This window comes from Filicampus tigris, chromosome 14 (genome assembly GCF_054856515.1).
Source record: "Filicampus tigris isolate MCC_2025a chromosome 14, RoL_Ftig_1.0, whole genome shotgun sequence".
NCBI classification, from domain to species: Eukaryota; Metazoa; Chordata; class Actinopteri; order Syngnathiformes; family Syngnathidae; genus Filicampus; species Filicampus tigris.
In genome coordinates, this window is record NC_141230.1 from 12619058 (window position 1) to 12643404 (window position 24347).

The following is a 24347-nucleotide window of genomic DNA, read 5'->3' on the forward strand; positions in this document are numbered from 1 at the left end:
GTCATTAATCATCGCTAATCAGTCAGTAATCAATATACAGCGAGGAACAAAGACTTACAGACCTTGCACTTTAAATCAAAGGTTAGCGCTAATTTCGGGACACTCCTTCACTAACTCATCCATCATGATGATTTTTTTTTTTTTGTACCCCAACCGAGCCTGAGTGGCATCAAAACAACCCCGGGGTACACTGAAAAATATGCTCGATCCGTAGACAGGAAGCGCACAGGAGTCGGTCATTTTCAGTCAATGAGCTCACAGGATATCACATTCCTCAAATGAGTGTCAACATGGCTGCACAAGCCCCTCCCCTTGTTGCTGCCCCCTGGGAAGATAGGATTCACAGCATCCAGCCATTAGCTGTAATGTGGGAGAAAAAAATCAATGTGCCCGTGTAAAGCTTGCGAAGGTCATCGGGCCAACGCTCAAATTCAGACGCCGCGCACCGCTTCGGGCCGGGCTCCGAGCTTGCCGGTCAAGCTTGATTTGTAACGTCACGGATTATGATCATTATTAGCCTGACCATATGCAGGATAACTGGCTTTAGTTGATCAAAGGGAAAATAGTCATTAAACATTTGATTAAGATCAACAAAATAGGTCAGTTTGCACACACTTGCCTTTTTTTTTTAAACACAAAATTGGCACATCAGTCTCATCTCATTATTTATTATTTGCCTTTTATCCAAAGCCCATTGAAACGGGCCTGTGCGTTGAGCCGACCAGATGAACCATTTTTTTCCAGCGCTGGCAGTCTTGTGCAGAAAAAAAATGTAAAAAATCCCAAATATTAAAACAATGGAGAAAGAAAAGAAAAATTTCATTTAGAAAATGCTAATCCGTGGGTGCTGAAGAGTATGCAGGGGTCGACTGGAGTTGTAAGTTGTAATATCACCATTCATCACTAGATGGCAGAAATGGCTTATACTGCCACATACTACAATATGAGTAGGCCTAATCTTTTTTTCCAGGGTTGGAATGATATGCAGGATAAACATTGTACGACAATAATATTACAATTTTGAGTAAGTTGATTTTTTGTGGGGAAAATGTACAAAATTAGTCCTTGCACTTAATGTTGGTCTGCTGTTCAACAATTTTGTGCCGTCCTTGAATGGTAATTCTTGTGAAAGACAACACTTTGCACTGGAAAGAAAAATCACAGTATGCGGTTATTTTGTTGTTTGCTTCAAAATCTTTGTTTTGGGGTTGAGGAAAGTGGATCTTGTTTGATATGCAGGATAAACATTGTACGACAATAATATTACAATTTTGAGTAAGTTGATTTTTTGTGGGGAAAATGTACAAAATTAGTCCTTGCACTTAATGTTGGTCTGCTGTTCAACAATTTTGTGCCGTCCTTGAATGGTAATTCTTGTGAAAGACAACACTTTGCACTGGAAAGAAAAATCACAGTATGCGGTTATTTTGTTGTTTGCTTCAAAATCTTTGTTTTGGGGTTGAGGAAAGTGGATCTTGTTTGTAAACAGTTTTTGCCACAGTTTTTGATTCAATTCAATGGACATTGAGCTGCTCCTTCTACTTGACTTTCTCCTGGCGAAGTATAATACAGACGAACATGTCCATGTAGATAGTCACAGCTCCTCAAAGCTGTAGTAATATTTATTTTTCTTCGCTGAGGATAAAAAGTATGTAAATCTGTGAGTATTGTTACACATACTATCTGTCTATATGTGTTGCTCCACCGTTTGCATTCAAATAGCTTTTGCTTCAAGGATTATAGCACTGCAACACTAATGCTAATCAAGCGGCAATATTCACCCTTCTTAAAAAATGGTTCACGATGCCAAATTGTGTCATTGATTTTGAACGACAACATCAGGTCAAACTGGGCTACTTCTTGGTTGTTTGCCAACTTTAAATTTACAAGTAAGACAATCATTTGACCCCCAAATATAAAACGTCTGACATACCTCTGCTTCTCCAGCTTGTTATCCGGTATGCCACTTTGGTCATTTGCATCACCATTAACATCCATGTCTTCTCGCTCATGCAGCTACTAACAACTGCAGCTATTGCACAAGAAGGCAACTGCTCTGTGTGTGTGTGCTTGATGTGCAAAGGGAGGGGTAGAGGTAGAGGCCTCCTTGAAACATTGATAGCCTGGAGTAAATTCTATCAACGGCAAGGGGATATGGAGAAAAATGAGAAATCAATACTTTGCGGCCGGTCGTGTTTGAGGCGCTGAGCTGAACTGAAACGCAAGATGGTGTGGCGCTGCGCTGATGCGTACACTGCTGCTGCAAAAGTGGTTTAATCAAGTGTTTGTCTGGCAACGGGATTGCATTTTCCTCCCTCCATTACTCAGCTCCATTACTGGACATGCGATGTGATAGCAAATATAAGAGGTGGCAGGAGAAGAAATGATGTGAAATAGCTGCACTCAGCCAAATATGGCAATGCAACGCGTTCAACTACAGCTGCTCAAGGACCACCACGCTTCTTTCTGAATCCCAAACGGTACCGTCTGTTGAAAATGCGGTGTCAGTGTCAGTGATGACGCAATGAGTTGTGCAGATAGTCTTGAAAAGGTCAAAAATGGATGCCGAAAGAGGCGAATGCAATTTCACCAGTCATTTACTTCCATTCTCTCTCTGGTGCTTTGTGAGGTCATTTTGCATCCATAACGCTTGTTAGTGATGGTTCGCAGCACTTTGATGCCATGCTTGGCTGCTTGTCTCAAGTCTGTGCTTAGTTTAGCTCCTGAGCACACACAAGTGGCCTGTAGATAACACTGCATGTGATCTGCAACCCAAAAGGCACTGACAAAGGGGTTTGGAACATGTTCTCTCATGCTTGATTTTTTTTTTTTTTTGCTGTTGTTGATCCCACATTCCAAAGAAAATGTCAATAGTTGTGGATGTGAATGATTGCACCGCCCTTCCCATGTTGCCAAACCCAAACTACAAACTAAGAGTTTCCCCCTTTTAATGTAGGCCATATGATTAACCAGCATTTCCGCAAAGAGATCCCGTGCTGTTTGCTTCGTTTTGTGGCTGCTTCACAATGATAACATGCCTGCTCACAATGCGCTGAGCATCTGACAGTTCCCTGCCGTTAAGAACATTGCCAGGCTGAAGCAACCTCCCAAATCACTCAACCTGGCAGCTTGTGTTTTTTTTGTTTTTTTTTTCCCCTTTCCCATGCTCAACGGGGTCATCAAGGAAGATGACAACAGAGCTGCGGAGGAAAAATCCTTCCAGGAGTGAATGATGTGCAAAAGTGCACTAAACACTCGGAGGATCACTTCGAAGGGGAAAGCTTGTATTTGGGGTTTTAGTTTGGATCTTTTGCGACGCCAGTCCTGGATCTTTTCTGACACATCTTGTACAAATGTTTTTCTTGTGGCTGACCTTTGCGTCCCAACCGGCCAGCTGAGTAAGATTGAACTACACAATTCATGTACTGAGCCAGACTGACTTTCAGGATAATATATTAGCGCCATCTAGTGGTTTTATCTCTTTAAACCATTTTCACTCATGCTGCGATGACTCCTAAAAAAAGAACAAGAATTCCACAGCATGTCACCCAGACAAAACAATCTTAATATGACCAGCTATAAAAACATAGTCAGATTGTTTTCATTTTACTTCCACTGTATAATCTTTGGCATTTGTAGTTGCCAAGTTAAAAAAAAAAAAAGAAGCAGACATAGCCTCCTACAAACATAAAATAAACCCACATGACACAATCCCAAAGCAGCTTGCCAAAAATGCTATATTATCCTTCATAATACTGCTGTCCAATTGTCATTAAAAGCAGAAAATCTCATTATATTATTATGGTTTTTCAATTGGCTGTTTTTTGAATGTCCTTTCTTTGCATTCCTAATAGCAGCAGTCAAAGCTGCACTTATCCCACTTGATAAGTGGCACAGTGGGAAGTGCAGTGAGAATCTGCTGCTAGTCCTCAACATGGCCACCGCCAAATAAGTAGATCAAACACAAAACCGACCTCTTATCGCCACTTCCCCTGTCTGTTTGGTGGACCCGCGTATCTGATGGGCCCTTATCGTGGACGTACAGCGCCGGTTCACATGTCACGTTATCACACAGGTCCTTTCCCCGAGGCTCCCACAGGAAGACTGTGTTCCCTGGGCACCACATGCCAGGGATCTGGAGCGCCCTGCAAACCACAGGGAGTGTGGGGGAGAGAAAAAAAAAAAAAAATCAGTGTAGCCCAAAGAGGAGTGGGAATGTATACCAGTGGAAGTCTGTCTAACATTCCTGTCATGCTGAGTGGCTAATAACACTCAAGGCAAGTCGAGGCCTAATTAGGAGAAAGTCAAACCGAGAAATCCACATAGTGCTGATGAAGTACAGCACTTACAGTGCCACTGGGTTCATTTCATGTAAAACTATTTCCAAATCAAATTAACAAAAATATTCCAATATGAACCTGAACTGGTATACTCTTGACTCACAGGGGGTTGTATACAAAGTATGGAATAGTGGTTTTAAGTGAATCTTGGAAATAATTTTCCCATTGGAAAAAAATTGAGATGGGCGAGTACTGATACCATTTGTCGGGATTAGGCCTACATATAATATGTTGTTCTTTATTATTTTTATTGAACCACAAAAATATGACACAGTTGTCAATGAGGAAGGTTTTGATAATGGTGTCTTTTCTCGTGTTCTTCTCCACCTAAATTCCCCTTCGTAATAAGTAACACTACTCTTGCAGAACTGAGTTGAACTCTTGCGCAATCTCGCATGATGTCAGCCATGACGGCATGACGCCGGCCCAATTTTCAGAGTAAGTGTTGTAGAAAAGCCAAAAAAACAAAAACATAACTCATAACTCATGCTAATGCTAATGCTTTGACGTTGACGCCCCGCCATGTATGACGACAAAAGTCAGAAAAAGCTAATCCTCCGACTCTTGCTGTACTGAGCCCTTGTGAGATCTCATCCTTGATGGCAGTCCATCATTTGGAATAAATTATGCAAAAAGCCGCACCAAAAAAACGTGACTTAAAACTAACAGCAATGTTTCAGTGCTCTCCGATCAGCGGTCTCCGGTTTTTCTTCTCTCCACAGTTTTTAAAAAATGATTGAGTTGTTTATTCTTGTACATTTTAATTACATCATTACAATCATTAAAGTGGCTTACGATACCTTTTTTTAAGTGATACTTGGTGTCAAAACTTTGAGAACTAATGGGCTGCACAGCTGTATGTGGACTAGTGGTCAATACACATAGAGCAAGGGAGCATTTAGAATAGTTTAGTTTCTGTCGTTTCTGCTGCCAACTATTGCACTTTGTCATTGCACTTTGTCAGGGGAAATAACTGGGATGAAATGATGGATGAGCTTTGTTTATCCGCGGATCTTTAGGGGGGGAGAAAAAAGTTCCGCCTCAGGTCCTGAGTCAGACTCTGGGGGTGTGTGTGTGAGTGCATGTTACAGGAGGGGGACTCTTTCGTAATCCCATGCAGGGTGATGAGTCGTAGATCGTCACTTCAGGCTCCGTTTGGACTTGTGGCCGCGAGATGAAGCCTACGCTTTGTGTGCCGTTGCTGGCTCGGTGATCATTTAAGACCAACATGTCCGCTCAGGGACTCCTGAGCAGCGTTTTCTCCTGCTCCCTCAGCCCCAGGACCATCTCCAAACGTGGACTGAGGCAGACTAGGAGCCTGGACCCGGCACTGATGAGGCACTTTGGAGCGGAGAGCACATCCTACCAGGTCAGAGACCTCACTCAAGCTGTAACTTTAACTTCTTTGCAATACTGATAGAACTGTGTTTCTGTTCATATTGCATTAATGAAAAACAGGTGGAAAAGGAATGACTGATTCAAAATTTCACAAGTGATGGAAAGTTCCTCAGGGAGCACAAACTGGACTTCTTGTAATCTTCAGAGAGGAGAAATCGAATACAATTAGGGATTTATTGGATAAATATATTAGAATACCTAATATGATATAAAAAATATATATTTTTAATCCAATATTTATTTACGCAAATAATAATAAAGTATATCTGCAGATGTGAATGGTAAACTAGCAAGATTAGTCAACAGCATTGTAAGTAAGCATTGTACTGTATGAACTAAAATAGTGTTGATGGTTCCATAAGCACTGTAGTCTTTATATAAACAGCACTGAAATAAACACCATCAATTTTTAACTCAGCAGTGGAGTGACAACTTAACATGAATTAATGGAGACTTGATATACAGAAGTGAATATGAACAGCATTAAGAATAATCAGTAGTATTATACGGGAAACAAAAACTATAATATTGATAATTAAAAGCAATGTAAAAATAATCATATACAAACAGAAGACTATATTGCACTTTACGTACGCAGATACAATGTAAAAAAACACAACTTATATTATTGGGGGGGGGCTAAAATAGTCATTTAAATTGGAACAACTTTGATAGAAATTATTGAGATTTATTGCAACAATGTTTCCATCAAGGGAACTCCGGTTCCTCGAGAGCCACGTCCTGACTGTTTTGGATCTCTCCCTACTACAACACACCTGATTCAAATGATCAGCTCATCAGCATGCTCGGTAGGAGTCAGAAAAGATCCTGGTCATTTGAGTCAGGTGTGTTGTAGTAGGGAGAGATCCAAAACAGGCAGGATATGGCTCTCGAGGAACCAGAGTTCCCTACATCTGCCATAAGAGAACCAATGGACTGCACAGCAACAAAGCAAGCAAGTTGTTTGCTCCAAAATGATTTGCCAGGTTGTTTTTACTTACTTACTATCTAGTAAGTTGGAGGGGCAATACAAGGGACAACAGTTCTAGGAACTCTTATTTCTTTGTTGTGAATTATGAGAATTTTCACAACAGCAAAACTTTAAATATTACATTTGAAATTGCCCAAATTGCCCAGGGAAGTCAAACTTTCTTTACAAAAATATGATCTATGCAGGCCCACTAGTGGAAGCACGGCGTTCTGATTAATACTGTGTTTGTGGAACATGAATTGAGGAGTAAAATCCACCCGTTTTTGTCCATCTCAGGAGTCGGCCATTTCGCCACTTGCTGTCGACTGAAAGCTCAGATAACAACCAATCATTGCTCAGCTTTAAAAAACAGAATTTTGGTGGGATTGACTTCTCCTTAAAATGTCACAGTTTTGCCTTGAACCTTTTACTTCACCGAACATTTTTTTTTACAGTGTGTAAATGCAAACAAGAGTTGGCAGTAGCATGGTACGTCACGACTACACACGGGTAATGCAACCAGTAATAACTATCAGCAGTGGTGAATGAATATCATATAAACTGTATAAAACGCAATGTATGTGCCATGAAAAAAGAGGGAATTTTTCCCCGTTAAGGCATTGCAACATTGCTGCATTTTCACAATACAGCGGACCTAGTTTACGTCAGCAGACACGGATTCAAACCATGTGTGTGAGTGTTTTTCAAAAAGGGGTGTGACAGCATGGGAACACACTGACACATTTTACAACTATTTAGCTGGATGCATCTCAAAACGGCCTTCTCGTGTTACATTAATTTCGGACAAAAAAAGGTTAACTGTTTGATTGCCTTTTTGTTTATTTACTTACACATAAAAGGTCAGAAAGTACTGTACTTTAAGTGGCAGTTCCTTACACAACTTAAGTTCAACGTTAAGACCTATTGAATTATAATATAATATCAAAAAAATACATAGCTTTTTTTTTTTGTGCCCTGTAATTTTTTTTTTTACCGCAACAAAAAATGGGCAAAAAAAAGCATACTTTGATTTATGATCCAGCTCAATGGCCGCAAGCGCCTCTTTTCATTAGAGCTAAATCTGCTGTGGCAGTAACGCGCGTATAATTTAAGACTGTTTGTTCTGCACAGCCAGTCCTCATGGTAACACTGTTTATTTTGTGCAATGGAACCTTGACATTATAAATAGGTCTGTAATGAAAACCAGATATCTGGACCATCTTATAATCGTCAGCAAGAGAGACAGAGTCGGAGCGCTTATGTAATCCTAATGAAATGGATTACTACCGCAGAAAACAACATATAGATGTCCTCAATGACAGTTTTCACCTATTTTCTATCTCGCGTATGAATACAGACACCGTGGACTGGTTGCCAGCCAATCGCAGGGCACACACAAAACAACCATTCACACTTGTGGACATTTTAGAGTCTTCAATTAATCTAACTTGCACATTTTTGTAATGTGGGGTGAAGTAACTCAGGCAAGCACAGGGAGAACACGCACACTCCACATAGGAAGATCCAGACCCAGGATTCCAACCCCCCAACCTCAGAAATGTGAGTGCTTGTTGTTTGTTTTAATGTGCCAACTGCCTTGCGAGTGGCTGGCAACTAGTCTAGGGTGTTACCCACATCTCACCCAAGGTCTGCTGGAAAAGGCTCCAGCTCACCTGTGACCTCATTAAGCGCGATAGAAAATGGATGCAAAATGAACTTATGTTACATAAAAGACTCCAAGTACCGTTTCGAAAGATGATGATTGCGATAACTGACTCTGGAACTGAATCATTTCATTTCCATGGGAAGATTGGCCGAACAAATTGGAACTCTTTCTTGAACTCGATAAGAATGAGTGTGAGTTCATCACGGGATATGTCATGCCACTGGCATGTTGCTATATGACTAAAAGAAGGATTACAGAGAAGTGCATTGCAGGCATGTAATAAATGGTCTTGTGCTCACTAGCTGGAGGGTTCAGTAGCCTGAGCTAACGTTAGAACAAAGAAGAGTCATCTGGTTTACATGAGCACAGCCTCAGCTTCCCATAGTGGGCCAGCACGTCGTGATCCGTGGCTTCGCTTTCCTGCCGACCCATATTTCTTCCCACAGTAGACTGCCCTTTTTTTGCATGGTGTGGAATTAAGCCTCAATTTACCAATGCATCGCTATGGCAACTATTCCAGAGTCGGAGGAGCCGCTGGGTGGATGGATACATGTAAGCACAGAGGTCATAATCAGTTCATTCAAATCTCACGTTTGTTCCCAAGAGCTTATTATCTGCGGCGTGTCAAGTCACAGGCCGTTAAAGTGACAGCGGGGAACCATATCCAGATCACAGTGTCTGCTTTGAACGTGAGGGCATAACAGGGTTAACCTGACAGTGGGTAGGTGTATTACCTGTCTGGATTTATTAGGATTTCACTGTATTCTTACAGTTTGCTCTCAGAGTGAGATCAAACACTTCCCTAGCTTCCGACGGATATATAGGTACTGTGTATGTATTAGGCACAAGGCACAAAGTGGGAGACATAAAATGATCAATACTCCACAAAACCTGGCTATGAACGCTGAACTGCTCAGTTTACAACCAACGAAAACGTATTGTTAAATGTTAAAACTCAGCAATCTTATTAATTTTTAATGATTTTAAAAACACATATATATTTAGATTTATTTATTTAATGATATGTGAGCACATAATTTAATTAATTATTAAATTAAATTACTTTCTGAATTACGCTCGCAAAGGCACTAGCTAATTAGCTTTTAAAGTTGCTTCCGGGTATTTCTGCCTCGCGCTAGTTTCTTCGCCATAGCAACGCTAACGGAGGCTCATGGGAATTGATGCGTTCGGGGCCCCGTGAGTCCGGCGAACAGTTGAAAGTACGCAGTGAAAAATTCACCCGAACGATGAAAACGCGCGAATACAAACTTAATATTAATTATAACTTTACGTCTAACATAAATTAACTAGATTCATTCCACCTCGGTCTCATTTTTAACTATTATTGTCGCTCTTTGGATGAAATCCTCCTGCAAAGGAGCTCTGGAATCGGTCAGTGAATGCACCACACTCCTTCTGTTGAGAGTTCTGACCATGGCTGAGAACATGACGAGTCCGCTACGTATTGGGTTTGGCAATTTAGTTTTGGGTCAAGCGGTGTCGGAATGTATCATGAAAACGTCGCAAGTTTGACTACTTCGAAATGGGTGAACCTCGTCTGAAGCGAAGTGTTACATATCACGTAAGTAAGTCACTATGTTCGTCTCAGCAATTTGCGCTTCTAAAGTCTTGCCATATACTGTACGTACTACTGCAGGTGATGTGGAGTAAATGTTACGCTGATAGCGTGTATGCAGGTACACGTTTAAATCAAACGTTAATTAAATTTGTATTAATTATTTTCATGTTTTTTCTTTAGAATAGCAGAGTGAGACACACAGAAGATGTTGTGTTATTGAGCTCCCAAGTGAATACAATTATGTCAGCAAATTGTTGCTTTTTAAAACACATATTTAAACTGCAGTAATAGTATTTTGTGAAAGAGTTAAAACCACCCTAAATTAGATTTATATGCAGGGAAAAGGAAATCAAAGTCAAGCTCCATTGAATGGCTTCCTGAGCACTGGGGACCACTCACCACCCTTCTGAATGTAGTTCAAGTGTGTTTCTTCAGTATTATCGCATGTTTCGATCTGTCCATATTGTACGAACTACCTCCAAGCTTTCCTGCCTTTGTGTTACCAGGAGAGGGCCAAGAAAAGCTTTGCGTCTCAACAAAGCCTTTTAGTTGTGGTTAAGTGCTCTCTGAAGCTCTATCAAGCCTTTCTCTCTGCGCTCAAACGCTGTGGGCGTTTCTGCTAAATGTGCTGGAACCATGCTGCACTCAATTGTCAACTGCCAATCAAATATTATGAATTTGAGAAATGGAGTCCACTACCTCTAGCACTTATCTTATGTGTACATAATGACATGTTTGAGCTGTGAATATATATCCGCCGAAAGCCTCGGTGGTTGCAATATATCCCACTGGGTCATCAAGTGGCTTTTCCACACCACGACAATGAGGCACTCTAAACTGGCTGCAACAGCGTGAAGCCCTTGTCCAAATGCTCAATTTGATTGTATATATATTCTTGTCCCCTCCTCGCTCTTCCGCCTTTCTAATGTAACATGCATGTTGGTATAGCTAGCTAGCTAACTGCATGTTGCATTTGTGCCGGATAACCACTGACATGAACGAAGCTACTCAAGTTTGTATAAATGGGGAGGGGCCACTTAGTATTTAATTTGTTTACTTTGCACATTTGTAATGTATTTCAAAACAAATCTCAGAATTCACTTTAGAGCATCTATAGGAAGGCACTATTGCAAGGTCGAAAATACACGCCTGTTCCGGGATGCAGGTCGACCTCGGATCTGTTCATGTTTCATAAATCAACCATTTTTGTTGCCTTATGAATGAATTTGCTCCATGTACAAAACTGTCACTTTTTGGCACATTTGCTAAGCAAAAAATGGCTAAAACTGTGGAAATAGGACCTTTTATTTCTCACTGTGCCACATGACAAACATGAGATGCATTTATTCTTGTTTACGTGGATGGATGATGTCCCCATCGCCCCTTCAAAAATGAGACGGTCTACTATCTAGACCTTCTTGCTCTGTACTGTATTCTTGCCTTCAAATGTTTGATTATGACTTATGTTGATTATGACATATGTTGTGTTTTGATGAGATTTGATGAAGCACCAAAAGTTGACTGACTGATAACAGGACAGACGTCTCATTGTGTCTTTAATAGAGTGTCACTGAATGTGTAGCGGTACCTTTCGCCCGACTTTGTGCCTGACTCGCAGCGTGGGTTCAGTTCTGTCTCACTAATGATCGTGAATGGCTGTTTGTCTACATGCACCCTGATCCTGAACAAGATATGCAGCCTGGAAAATGAATGGACGGATTGATGTTTGTTTGTAGATTCACCAACTGCCGCCTTGTTCTTGTCAGAGTGTACGCTGCGTATTGCAGAAATTCATTCAGCCTAAGTTGCCTAACCAATACTTTCTTCCGCTAACCTTTCCTTTTTATTAAGATTTCTATCCTAGTAAAGGTCTGCACTCTACTGAGAGCTGTTGTAATTGTTTTGCTGATTGTGTTTAATGGCATAAAAATAGGCTCACATAGTGCATGAATCTTGAGAGCGTAGATATGTACCTACTAGTAGTGGTTTAAAGGCACATTAATCGCACATTGATTATCTGCTACCCCACGCTCATTAAATAATTACGTGTGGGTTTAGTGTAATTAATTGTAGATGTCAAGTACAAGATTAAAAAGTAGGAGTTCATGGAGAAGTTGAATCTGTAACTAGCACTTCAGACATTATTGACCGTGAGTAATAAAGGTAGAAGTGCTAGGGACAACACCTGTCGGAAACTTTCTCGCGCTTGCATCACAGGTGCTTCCATGCGAGAAGTGTTATGTGTAATTGAGTCACAAAAATGACTTGTGCAACACTCCCCAGCCAAAACATTAGACACACTTACACAATCTAATGAGATTCAAGAATTTTGACTGCGAAGTGTTCATTTAACAATATAGTGTTCCCCGCTATATCATAGATAATTCAAGTAATGGTTTTTTTTGGTTTGTTTTTCATGCCTTTTTTGGGGGGCGGGGGGTGGGGGGTGTTAGGGGGCTTTTGCTAGTTGTCTTTTTTTTTAAATACATTAACACATTATAACATAAGACCAAGATAATGCTGTTCAGCTGGCTGATTGGCTGATTTTTGCCATATTTCTCGCCATTGTGAAGCTAAAGAAACACAAAATGACATATGCAGTAAAATGTTCTGCTTGTAGTTCAGATTCCAGTAAGTGCAAGTGTTAAGGGGTCAAAAACAAAGTTATTCTATTCATTATATATAGTTTTAAAATATTCCGACAATTAAGGCGTCAGATTTTTTTTATTTTATTATTATTATTTTTTTTTATATTCACATCGGTTGGGCCCTGGTTTTTACAGTATACTTGCTGTGATGCCCTTCACATTTAGGAAAGCAGTGCTTTATTGAATAGTAAAACACAAACAAATAGATCACACACGCAGGAGCTGCTCTCGGCCATAGCTCACGATCAGACACTCACCTGCAGACTCTCCGACGCCACTCGTCACCCCCCAACCAGGCCCTGCCTCTCAACAGCACATACTGTATCTAACGTACAGACGCTACAATATGTACAGTCATAACTATGCATTTAATACTTGCAATTTTGTGTGCTTCAAATACGTTAACAGTGTGTTTATGTTTTAAGAAGTTCAAAAGTGTGCACTGTGGACACCAAAAAAAAAAGTCAAATTGTTTTGGTTTGAATCTGTAAAAATGGTTCTCCATGTTGTGGATTTTCACTTACTGGCACGTATCCCCAACGATAAACAGCTGTTGACTGACTGTATGTGCATTACTGTGGATGTCGTAGAAACTTTGGCAACAGTCTCGTAAAAATATTGCCAGCAGGTTGTGTTGTAGATCCCTGCTACTGTAGCATGAAACTAATTCTCATCTAATGGAAGTGAGCCACTTTAATGTAAGCCTTATCCTGATAATGAGCGGCTAAGCCTCTTTGGAACACAGCTCATATGATTATCTTGACTTGCGCTGGATGGATCAAGGCGGCCGTAATCTGCAGCACGGTGATGCTCGACAAGTGTGAGGATTGCGACGTCAGATTGTTGCAATTGTCATTAGCGCCGAATCGCCACGCTTGCCGTTTTCAATGTGGCGACTTTGCATTAAAAGGTTGTCGTTTGCACTCACGATCGTGAACGTGTGTTTGAAGACGTGCGCTTCTGTGAACACACCTCTGTTTGAGTAAGATGTCAGCCTTCACCTGGTGTGTGACGCAGGGAAATGATTAATGCTACCGTCACGTCCTTTTCAAGATCTTCATAGCATGTGAGGGTAAAGAATTGTTGAAGGTTAGGCAAGTGGTGGTTACGGGAAAATATTTCAATGACGGATCTTTTATAATTTGGACCACAATAGATTTGAAATGAAACATTGAGGTTGTTGTTGAATTGAAGTTTTCCAGCTTTATTCTGCAATTTCTCCCCAATTTTAAACAGTTTCCAGTTGTCCTTATAACAGGTCACTTTTCAAAATACGCAAAGGATTAAGGTTGTAGTGTACTTAGTATCTAAAAGTCACACTCTGGTCCAAATCACTTAAGTTTTGGGGACAGTTCTGGTCTCATGCCATTGCTAGCACATTTTTCGTCACCATGACGACTTGTGGCGTAACTAGGGCATGCGACAAAGCGAGCACCAACTCGGTGTTGCTAAGTTAGCGGGTTTGCCGCTCTATTGACGTATTTGACTATTTTTCACGCTCCCAAAAATATGGCCAACTAATTTTGCTATTTTTGCTCATTTTTTTTGTGGCATTATAAGACTTCTCGAAACTTTGAGACTCTATCCACAGAAGATATTCACAACTCTGCGTCCAGACTGCAAATAAGTGCCGCGTGTACAAAACCACCACAGGCTAATCTTTATCTAAATGCCCAATCATGGACAGAGAAACTTGATGCAAGACAGTGGCAGTTATTATGTAAATTATCCCCGTGGTTACTGTTCATAACACTCACAGCAGCATTTTCAGATATAGGAAGATAACATTTACTTGCTTTTTTAATGACACTCTTGATAGGTGGCCAGGTACTCCAGAGACCCTACTATTTGTGTACAAGCAATAATGTACATTACATTTCCTTTAAGTTACGCAAACATTTGGCAGGAGCTCAAAAGTAATTGCATTCAAGTACTTCCTGAAGTCTAGAGTACAAGAGAACATCGAATTCTGAGTTGTTCATCTGCATAACCAGTTAAGCTCTGGCCACTGACTTGTAATTGTTATGTGTCCCAATACTTTGGGCCATATTCAACTATCATATTGCTCCAGTGGATTAATTAACATCATTAGTAAAGACTCATCCCGCTGCTACACTTGGCCTTTTGGAGAACAAAGTGCTGTCACGCCACTGTACTATGCCTCGATCCACTTAGGCTAAAATTATCCCCGTACAAATTGTATAATTGAGTCTTGGGGAAATTAATTTCAGTTCTTTTTAATGTCTTCTAATTTCTGTGTGCGTGTGTCTTCAGGGAAGCTTCACATGGAACAGTGTGTCAGGACGCTCCGTGGGTCTGAAGCCCGTCCCACTGCAAAGCCTCTCCGAGCTGGAGAGGGTTCGTCTGCAGGACGTCGCCTTCCGGCGGCTCCTTCGCGATCGCAACCTGAGCTGCCACGTCACCATTCCCAAATGTACGCACACATACTTCATTCCTCCGTGTTGCTGTTACAGTAATACTGCTGTAATACTGTTTTTTTTTTTTTTTCTTGCAAGCAACAGGCACAGAAAAAAGGCAGGCTAAAAATGTTGTTTTTGTATATGTCTCCTTTTTAGATGGCCACAAGTACAAAAAGTCGCTCAGGCGTAAGCTGGATTCACTTTCCAAGGAGAAGAGTAAAGACAGAGGTAATATGTGTGTAGTACTTTTCTGGGTACACCTTTAAAGGTACCCTTGACACTTGATTCTTCCACGCTCATGACTCAGTGCCAATTGGCTAAAGGCTTACGTCGCAGTGTTGCGCAACATCTCGCCATTGCTCTGCTCTTAAGATTATTCACCTCTCTCACTCTGTGCTTCTTTTTCAGGCTTTTGTGTAGCGCTTTGTCACGTAACTGGTGGTGGCATAGATGTTAAGATTAAGACACCCGGTTGGGCCCTGATGGACTTTTCTCCATGCTCATGCCGCTTCCAGTTAACAGCGGTGTTGTACACAAAAGCCTGGAAAAGTTGCCACAGTTGTAGTTCTTTGTTGGCACACCTCGTAGCTAACCCTGGGAGAGGTATTCTTAGTTGAACTGGAAAGCAATTATTAGCCCAATATGTCTTTCTACTGGCAGTAAAGTGACCTTAGTGGTTGACATGGTTTGACAGCTATACTCCTAGTTTCCAATTGTACATCCATGTCTCCCAGTGTATGTTAAATTTGCTGAGTCAAAGTGCAGTTATATCCCATCTGCAGTATCTATTTTTAGTTTTTTGTGATTACATCATGATGTTGAAGCATGTTCCCAACTGAGGAATGTCATTTACTTAAGCCCCTCCTGCGCCCTCCACTTAAGAGCGTACCCGGCCTCTGACACTTGAAAGGAATCTCTATAAATGTACGCAAGATCACGAAAGCTAAACAAAAACAGTCTTAAATGGCAGCTCATTGGTGGCAGCCCATCCTCGGACAAAGCCACGCCCACTCCTTCCTTTTTCACCCTTTGTGTTTACAAAAGCACTAAGTGCTCTCAAACCCTGAATATTGAATGTGTGCCGCCCTCAGTCCCCACTTGTTTAATACACTTGGCAATGTAAAACATGCCTCTTAGTACAGTCTGAAAGATAAGCGCCACTCAATCAGATCGCATGAAAATGTTGCATTGAGCAACATTAATAACATTTTTTACATTCCTGGATCTATAAATTCCTTTCTTGGTTCACACTAACATTAAAGTTCTTCCGAGTCCTCAAAATATATACAGTAAATAAATACACTACTTATTGCATAATTCTGCTAGGTAACAAACAAATTGTGATGAAAACATGATCGACTTGGAGGCATGTGACATTGTACATTAGGAATATATATTCATTTAGACATGTATGCAGTACTTTATTATTATTTCCAGTATTTCACTTAACTGGTGGTGGGCATCTTTTCAATAAAAGATGATCCGATTCGCATCTCGATACATGGGGTGCAATATGATTTAAGGACGGTTCATTTTAAAGTGGCACCATTTGATTTTGTTCGAATTCGGTGGGATTTCGATTCATGACTGTATGGCTCAGTTTGAGAGGGTGTGATGCCAGGTTTTTTGTTGTCATGTTGTTCATCTTGATGTAATTTAAAGTGAAACGATTGAATTCGATACATTCACATCGTTTAAAACAAAACTGATTTTCCAATTCAAACCTTTTTTTGTTACACCCCTAGTACTTATATTTTTATATTTCTAATATAATTAATTTCTTGATTATTCATACATAAACTCTTCAGGGAAGTTATCAGCATCTACTACCATAACCGTGCGGGCCCTTTCCGTCCCCCAGAAGTGATGCCCCAGGCCTTCAGCATCCCGCTGGCGCAGGTCATCTGCAACGACCGGGCGCACAAGCAGCGGCACGCCGCGCCGCAGGAGCAGCACTGCGACCCCACCGAACTGGTGCTGTCTTTCCTCCACTTCACCTCCACGTTCAAGAGGACCAACAAGGAGCTGTCGAGCAGCAACTCTTCCCTCAGCTCCAATTCGGAGAGTCCCAATATGTCGCCGTTTGCTCGAGCGGCCGACGCCGCACCGAGGACGCGCAGGAGGGTATGATTGAGATTCACAATCATCCCGTATGTCCTCAAACAGCGAAATATGATGACATGGTAGTTAAAAAAAAAAAAAAATCTCAAAAGATCTCAAAATTAACAGAAAGAAGGTCCCATTCTGTACATCAGTCACAAGCTACACAGCTCCAATGCCCAGCAAAGAAGTAGGAAGAAATAAAACTTAATCTTACCACTTATTTTGGGATGATTATAAGAATATTATAAAGTACAGTGTTTTTTCATCATTGTAATGTGCATTACATTTGAATACACTCCCTGTAATATTTCCTCAAGTGGTGGACCTCTCACAAGCAGACACCTCCCATTTGCAACCAGGAAAAAAAAAAAAATTAGAAATCTGTTGCTAACCAAAACAGCAGCTGAGCAGCAGGTGTAGTAACATAAAGACATGATATTAAGTTATTTGAAAAATAAAAACTCAACAGTGTGGTTGTCACTCATCCCCTTTTAAAGGGCGGCGTGTCAGTGGACTGCATCACCGACCTGGACGATAACCAGTCGCAGCTCTTGGAGGCCCTCCAGTTGTCTCTGCCGGTGGAGGCAGCGGGCAAAAACAGGAAGAAGAGGCACGACAAAAAGCTGAGCCTAAACCCCATGTACCCCCAAGTGCCCAAGGTGGTGGAGCTTTGCTGCCAGCACCTGGAAAACCACGGTACACGTCAACCAAATGTGAAGATTACAGTTATCCCCCACATATTTGCAGTTTGCTATTCACACATTGCGCTTTGTCGGGAGTGGCACACTTTAGCCTGGGTTGTTACTTGTAGTTATGGAGAGTTTTTTTTTTTTTTTTTAATCAAGTCAGGCATTTATTCCTAAGGGTGGTGTTGTAAGATGAGGTTGAAATGATTCAAAACTGTTTGGGGATCTTAGTTTGTGATATAATTACGATTTATACTACAGTATGTCACTATAATATATGTATAAAAAAATGTTTTCGGAGGGTGTCACTTAATTGCTATTTGCCACAGGGATATCGGCCCCGGTTGCTGTACTCTTGATTTTTTATTTTATTTTTTTTCATGAATTCATGGTCATGAATGATGTCTGCGATTGTTATCATCCCTGCGTAGGTTTACAGACTGTGGGAATTTTCCGTGTGGGAAGTTCCAAGAAGAGGGTGAGGCAGGTACGAAGTCAGTAATAAAATATATTACCCACCGCTCCAGCAGCAGCAGCAGCAGCAATGTTTGTAGTGTTGTTTTCCTTTCCTCCAGATGCGTGAAGAGTTGGATCAGGGATGGGAGCTACATTTGGACGAGCATCACAGCGTTCACGATGTGGCGGCGTTGCTGAAAGAATTTCTCCGCGACATACCTGACCCTCTGTTGACGAGAGAGCTCTACACGGCGTTCATCAACACAACGCGTGAGGCACAGCAGCATACACACATACGCTTGAACATAGAGGATAAAAAAAAATAATAAGAAGCAGGCATCAGTCATTGAAGTCTTCTCCTATCCTGACGATGCAGTGTTGGAGCGGGCAGAGCAACTGAAGGCCGTCCAGCTGTTGATGTTCTTGCTTCCTCCCTGCAACTGTGACACGCTGCATCGCCTCCTCTGCTTGCTGTCCGCCGTGGCTGCACATGCTGAAGACATACTAGATGAGGAGGGGCACAAGGTAAAGAGAGAGGCGCTCCTGCTTTCACGTTTGTACTCCTTGTGAAGGAGCAGATTCGACAACAAAAGGGATTTTTATGAAGTTGAAACATTTGAAACGGCTTTTAAATCCCTAACCAAAGCTACAAAAGCCTTAACTTGAACCCCTAGCCCTGTCATGAAACCCGGTCTTAAAACACCCTTTTCAAACCATAAACTTGCTTGCAATCTGATTCCTTACGCTAAACCCGAAGCCTGATTTGAAAATATAAATCATATCAACCAAGCTTGAAACCCTAATTTGAATGCCTGACCTTTCTGACCACCAGAAATACCACCGCCCAGAAGTTATAAACGGATAGACGATGCCCAGCTCTGTTAATGATCACCGTCATAAGTTGTTGTATTGTTCTTAACATTTTTTTTCTCCACTGCATAACTTTATTTTGTTACTTCTAACTATGCATATTTTATGAACTTTGAGTAGAATAAAACTGAATTACCGGTAATCACACAGTTTACCGTCCACTTTAAAAAATTAAAAAAAAATTAAAAAAAGGACCCCAGCCCAAATTGACACCTCTCTTTTGCCTTTTGGGAATTAAATGACCAATGACACCATGTGTCATGTTATGCCTGTCGGGCAGACATGGCATCTGTAAAGCTAAAGCTAAAGCTCACTGTTGAGTTTCAAAAGATTGTAGTTGCTGCAGTGGTGTAAAACTGCAATACTTCACAGTGGGCAATGTTTTGGCGACATTATTTATCAAAATTACAGAAAAGGATGCCTTTTTGTAATTGATTGTGCTGCTGTACCTTGTGGAGGGTGAGTGTGCATTTAATCATCACTTTACTTTAAACTGTGCTTCTACTTGTTTGCCTCAAAGAAGGTCAACGTCACAGCTACTGATTAGAAGCAAATGAATGGTGTAGAGTCATTGCATTGTCTGTAATTAACCTCTGTGTAAGATATCACAGGGATGCGGGCGCGTGAATTAAAGATCATGGTTAATGAATCATTCCGGATGGAGAAAACATTCCCTAATAGGAGAGTAGGTCCAAGTTGCCTTGTCGTTGATAATCACCAGCGATTATTCATGTTAATGTTTGAAAGTGCAGTAATCCCCCTTAATAATGGTGTCTCAACTCTGTCGTTGTTATGTTCAGAAACCAGGAAACAAGATGACCTCATTAAATTTAGCCACCATCCTGGGCCCCAACCTTCTGCACAAGCAAAAAAACTCCGACAAGGAGTTTGCCGTCCAGAGTTTAGCCCGCGCCGAGGAGAGCAGCGCCATCATCAGCGTGCTTCAAACCATGATCAATTCGTGTGACTCTCTGTTTCTGGTAAGTCACACTCACTGTAAACTGTTTACTATCAAGCGAGTGGAATGTTTTAATGGAGCGAAGATGCCTAATGAAATGTAAACATTAACTTTATACGTTTTTACAAGTATACTTTTATAGTTACTGATAAACAAAGTAGAACCTCGCTGAAGACTTAAGTCTTTTTTATACTCCTGTGTTGGCGGGGGCGACAACTGCCAAATTACATCACGTGGCCGACGCGTTGCGCTGTGCAACACATGACGCCGCGCACATTCTCTCTCGTGATTGGTCCATTATGTCACAAGGTGCGATAACATACATTTTTCTCCGGCTCGGCTCTTTGAGCGCAATTAATTTGTCACCACGGAGGAGAGGATCCACCACGCAGCGTGTTGCTGCTGCGACGCAAACTAGTTTGGCAGCGGCGTGGGTGTTATGTCACCTATGTGTGTGTAAAGAAGCCTACGCACGCACGTTCCTCCTTCGCCGCCACCTTCCAGATTGTTTTCGTAATACACATGCATCGTCTAGTCATCTAGGTTCCTTCGTTGCAGCAGGAACGATATCAATTGTTGTCACTGTCCTTTTGATTGTTGCTCGGGAGTAAAAAAAAAAAAATCCCCCACCGGAATTGGCCGTAAAAGGAAGTGGAAATTCCGCCCTGCGGTGTCCTCGTTCAGTATCAGCCTTAGCAACGCTCCACAACTTTGAGTGAAACGGCAACACATTTTCAAAACAACGCGTGTGGGTTGCACGCAAGTATAAAGGCAAACTGCGTGCGGCATTGCCGCAGTGGCGTGCTCGCGGACGTCGTTGAATTCTGGTGTGAAAATGAGAAACCTGGAACGTTAATGCAGTACTTGTTATTGTATCATAATGTTTAATTTTGAATTTAATCAGTGAAAACCCTTGCTAACCTTATGAATATAATGTGCCTGCTTTGATGAGCAACGCATATAGTATGTACCTTGCTGCTGCCCAGTATAAAGCATAGTAGTAGTAGTAGTAGTAGTATAGTTTTTTTTTTTTGTTTGTTGATGCATTTTTAATGGGATGATGTGCATTTTGTGCCATTCATTTTTTTCCAAATTCTACATACTGCTAGATATAGTTCAGGCTAAAAAAAGTTTTAAAAGACTGGCATTTTCAAAGTGGACAAAAAATAGTAATATCAATATTAGGTCTGCAACTAACGATTATTTTAATAATCCATTAATCTGTTGATTTATTTTGTAGATTAATCGATGAATCGGATGAAAAAACATCATATCCTATATTAAATAACAGGACATTATTTCAAATTACCTGTGCAGAAAATGCACAAACACAAATAAACTAAGAGCCATTTAGTTTCAGAAAATAGGCAAAAATCTTGATCATTGCTTTCAAAGTAAAAGTAGATGTGTTAATTAGGTGTTATATTTTCATTCAACACAAAGTTTTGAAAATGTGCTTTCACGGAGCACTGCAGAAATCGGCGAATATTTCCTGGTAAGAGGGTGAAATTCTGAGGATTTGGAATATTTTAAATTCAACCACATCTCGAAATTTAATTTGATAATAGATTAGTTGTCACTTAATCAATTAATCATTGGACCTCTATACTGTGTGATGTTTTTACAGCACATTTTGGTAAGCTGAGAAAGAAAAGCTCTTCATTAGGACTGGATTCGGTTTGAGATTTTTTCATTCCACTATAAAAAAAAAAGTTGGACCTTTTAAAGTTTAAAAAAATAAACAATTCACATTTGATAGATATATTTCAAGTTGAAGTATTTACTGCTTTTAAAGTGTGAATGAATATTAGAATACATTTCTATTCAAATGAACAATTAAGTATAAGATGACAACAGCGATACCGCCTTCACTTTCAGGTTCCTGCCGAGCTGCAGAATGAGGTGCTGCTCAGTCTCCTAGAAACCGATCCTGATGTCGTGGACTACTTGCTGCGGCGGAAGGACACACGTTACTCGTGAGTGTTGCCCAGGCTCCGATTATCTCTCATGATGAGCTCAAAGACACAAAGCGTCCATCTCTTTTTTTTGTTTAGCGATTCAGGCCTGATGGCACCGCATGAGTCCTCCCTAATGGAGATGTGCTCCTCCACTGAGTCCATGTCCAGCGGCGAGGCGTCCCCCTACGACAACAGCTCTCCCGTCCTGTCCGATCGACTCCTGCTGCTGGAGGACGACCAGCCGCTCTCGGAAAGTGGCAGCACGCCCGCTTACGATCACCCGTCTAGAAACTCGCCAACTACCTTTACTACAGGTAAAGTTGAATTCGGGTGTGCTGCTGTGAGCACTTCTCTGTCGTGAGCTGTGAATGAAAGTTTGTTTTGCTTTGTGTGTTTGTGAAAGCAGCTCCCATTAGGCTCTGACATCATTTTTATAACTGAGATTAATGGCATTGTGTCAGTGCTTCATCTAAAGTGACTCTGCTCCCAACATGCTGTGAAGAAAAGTATAATTATACTCTCGTGTAGAATAATTAGAGGTACACTAGAAGTATTTATTTTTCACTTAGGCACACTCATTAGTCTTGCTCTCTCTTTTGTCTGCGTGCTTAGAAGAGGCCTTGGAGGATCACTTCTGGGATACCTGGCATCCACTTTTCAGCAAGAATGTTATTGACCTTGACATCAATGGTAATACGTTCGTGGCCTGCACATTTCCATTGAATCAGTCCACTGCACCTAATTAAACAAATACAGTGGGACCTCTAAACGTGTGTACAATTTAGAAAAAAACATGTCATGTTGTGCAAAGCCTCAGCAGATTTCTCACATCACACGACACGTCAATATCTTAGGAAAGCTCAGTTCAAGCGATGTTCAATGTGTAGATTGTCTCTTTTGCCAGTTTGGAAAGCATCCGAGTATTATCCTTGCGCACGTGAAGCCTTTATTGTGACAGATTTATTCCAAAATTTGGTATTGAACGACTTAAATTTTTTGTAGTCTGTTTTCTGTTACTTCCTTTTGCAAAACGTGGTGGAACTGCATTTGTGATCATCAAAGTACAAGCAAGATGCAACCTTCCACGTCCAACGTCTGTGTTCTCTCAGGCTCCCTCGGAGACATGTCTGAATGGAAGTCATTTGGATCATCAGAGGGGCTGAGCGGTCGCCAAGGTAACAGCAAGCTGCCCGTCAGCCCGAGCCAACCCTCATTGGCTGCTTCAGGAGGCAGGCCACACCTCCGTGTGGCTCGCAGCAGCAGCGGCGGCGACGGCCCTCGCGACCAGATGGGAACCAGGCAACCATTACCTTCATTACATCGGGTACCCATCAGCCAATCGGGAGCCATCAGCTCAGACAACCTGGCAGACAGGACGAGACGCCCTGTTGATCCAATCCTCACAGATCGAGGAGATTGTTTGTTTCGACCTCTTGGTGACATGCGTGTTTCTCATTCCACGCCCTCCATCAGTCTGGCGCGCCAACCCCAGACTAGAACTGCACCAGAACGGGCCTCTGCTAAAGCAAACGGCCATATTTGGCAGATCCTGTCCAATAATGGAGATGCACTCCCTGAAACGTTGGTGTGACAAATTCGTCAAGACTTGTTGGCGCATCATAATCAGCCGCTGAGCAAACTCTCACTGGCAATTCAATGTGTTTCACTTATTGTACTATATATACTATGTATATATGCAGCGCAAATATGTACGTTCATGCATTTATCGTCAATTTATATGACACTGGTTTTCTTTTCTAATCTTTATAATAAAATGCAGTTCAGCCTTTAAAAGACGTATAAAACATGTATTTTATATTTAATAACTTAATTTGCCGCCATGAAGGTTCAAATGCTGAATGTACACATTTAATGTACCTTGCCATAGATGTGTTAATAATTTGGCATGGGAAAAAATACAAAAAGTCAACTGTTGCATCAAATATTGCAATGAATTTTATCAAAAGCTTATTAAAAGACTCACTTTTTAGTGTTCCACCACAATGTTTTTTTTATCTAATATACTGAATGTAAATGTTCTAATATTAATGTTAACCACACTGCTATTTTTTTTTACTTTTATTTTTATGCATTAAACACCATATCCTCAAATCCACCACATTCCCCAAGTGTGTGCTTACTGCATTGTTTATCTGTTTAGTTATTCAGGTAATTAGCTACATCTCATCTCCCCAGTGAGTAGCTGTGGCAGGCAGGTAATGTCTTTTGTCTTTTAATATGCTTTGTTTTACGTCAACATAGTGGAAGTGACTTAATACAAGATTATTGCAAATA

At 41.1% G+C, this 24347-nt stretch overlaps 2 protein-coding genes across 6 annotated transcripts in view; one reads left to right on the forward strand and one right to left on the reverse strand.

Annotated features, from left to right (window-relative positions):
• The window catches only part of LOC147136404 (FERM and PDZ domain-containing protein 4-like), a 47163-nt gene extending 45138 nt beyond the window's left edge, over window positions 1-2025 (reverse strand). Inside the window, exon 1 of the mRNA XM_086052188.1 lies at window positions 1934-2025. Coding sequence (XP_085908314.1) covers window positions 1934-1998 — 65 coding nt within the window. The 5' untranslated portion in view covers window positions 1999-2025. The remainder of the gene's footprint in view (window positions 1-1933) is intronic.
• A 3452-nt stretch (window positions 2026-5477) lies between these two features.
• On the forward strand, window positions 5478-24156 carry LOC147136405 (rho GTPase-activating protein 6). Of its 5 annotated transcripts, none has more exons than XM_086052593.1 (13): window positions 5478-5709; window positions 14876-15035; window positions 15178-15249; window positions 16883-17145; window positions 17622-17820; window positions 18242-18297; window positions 18386-18536; window positions 18643-18791; window positions 19937-20116; window positions 21973-22070; window positions 22149-22366; window positions 22665-22742; window positions 23162-24156. In XM_086052593.1, the coding sequence occupies exons 1-13, from the start codon at window positions 5569-5571 to the stop codon at window positions 23641-23643; spliced, it is 2247 nt and encodes a 748-aa protein (XP_085908719.1). In that variant the 5' UTR covers window positions 5478-5568; the 3' UTR covers window positions 23644-24156. The 5 variants fall into 5 exon arrangements, with proteins under 5 accessions (XP_085908719.1, XP_085908720.1, XP_085908721.1 ...); XM_086052594.1 differs by having other exon boundaries at window positions 16886-17145; XM_086052597.1 differs by lacking the exon at window positions 5478-5709 and adding an exon at window positions 9570-9960.
• Window positions 24157-24347: the final 191 nt, after the last annotated feature.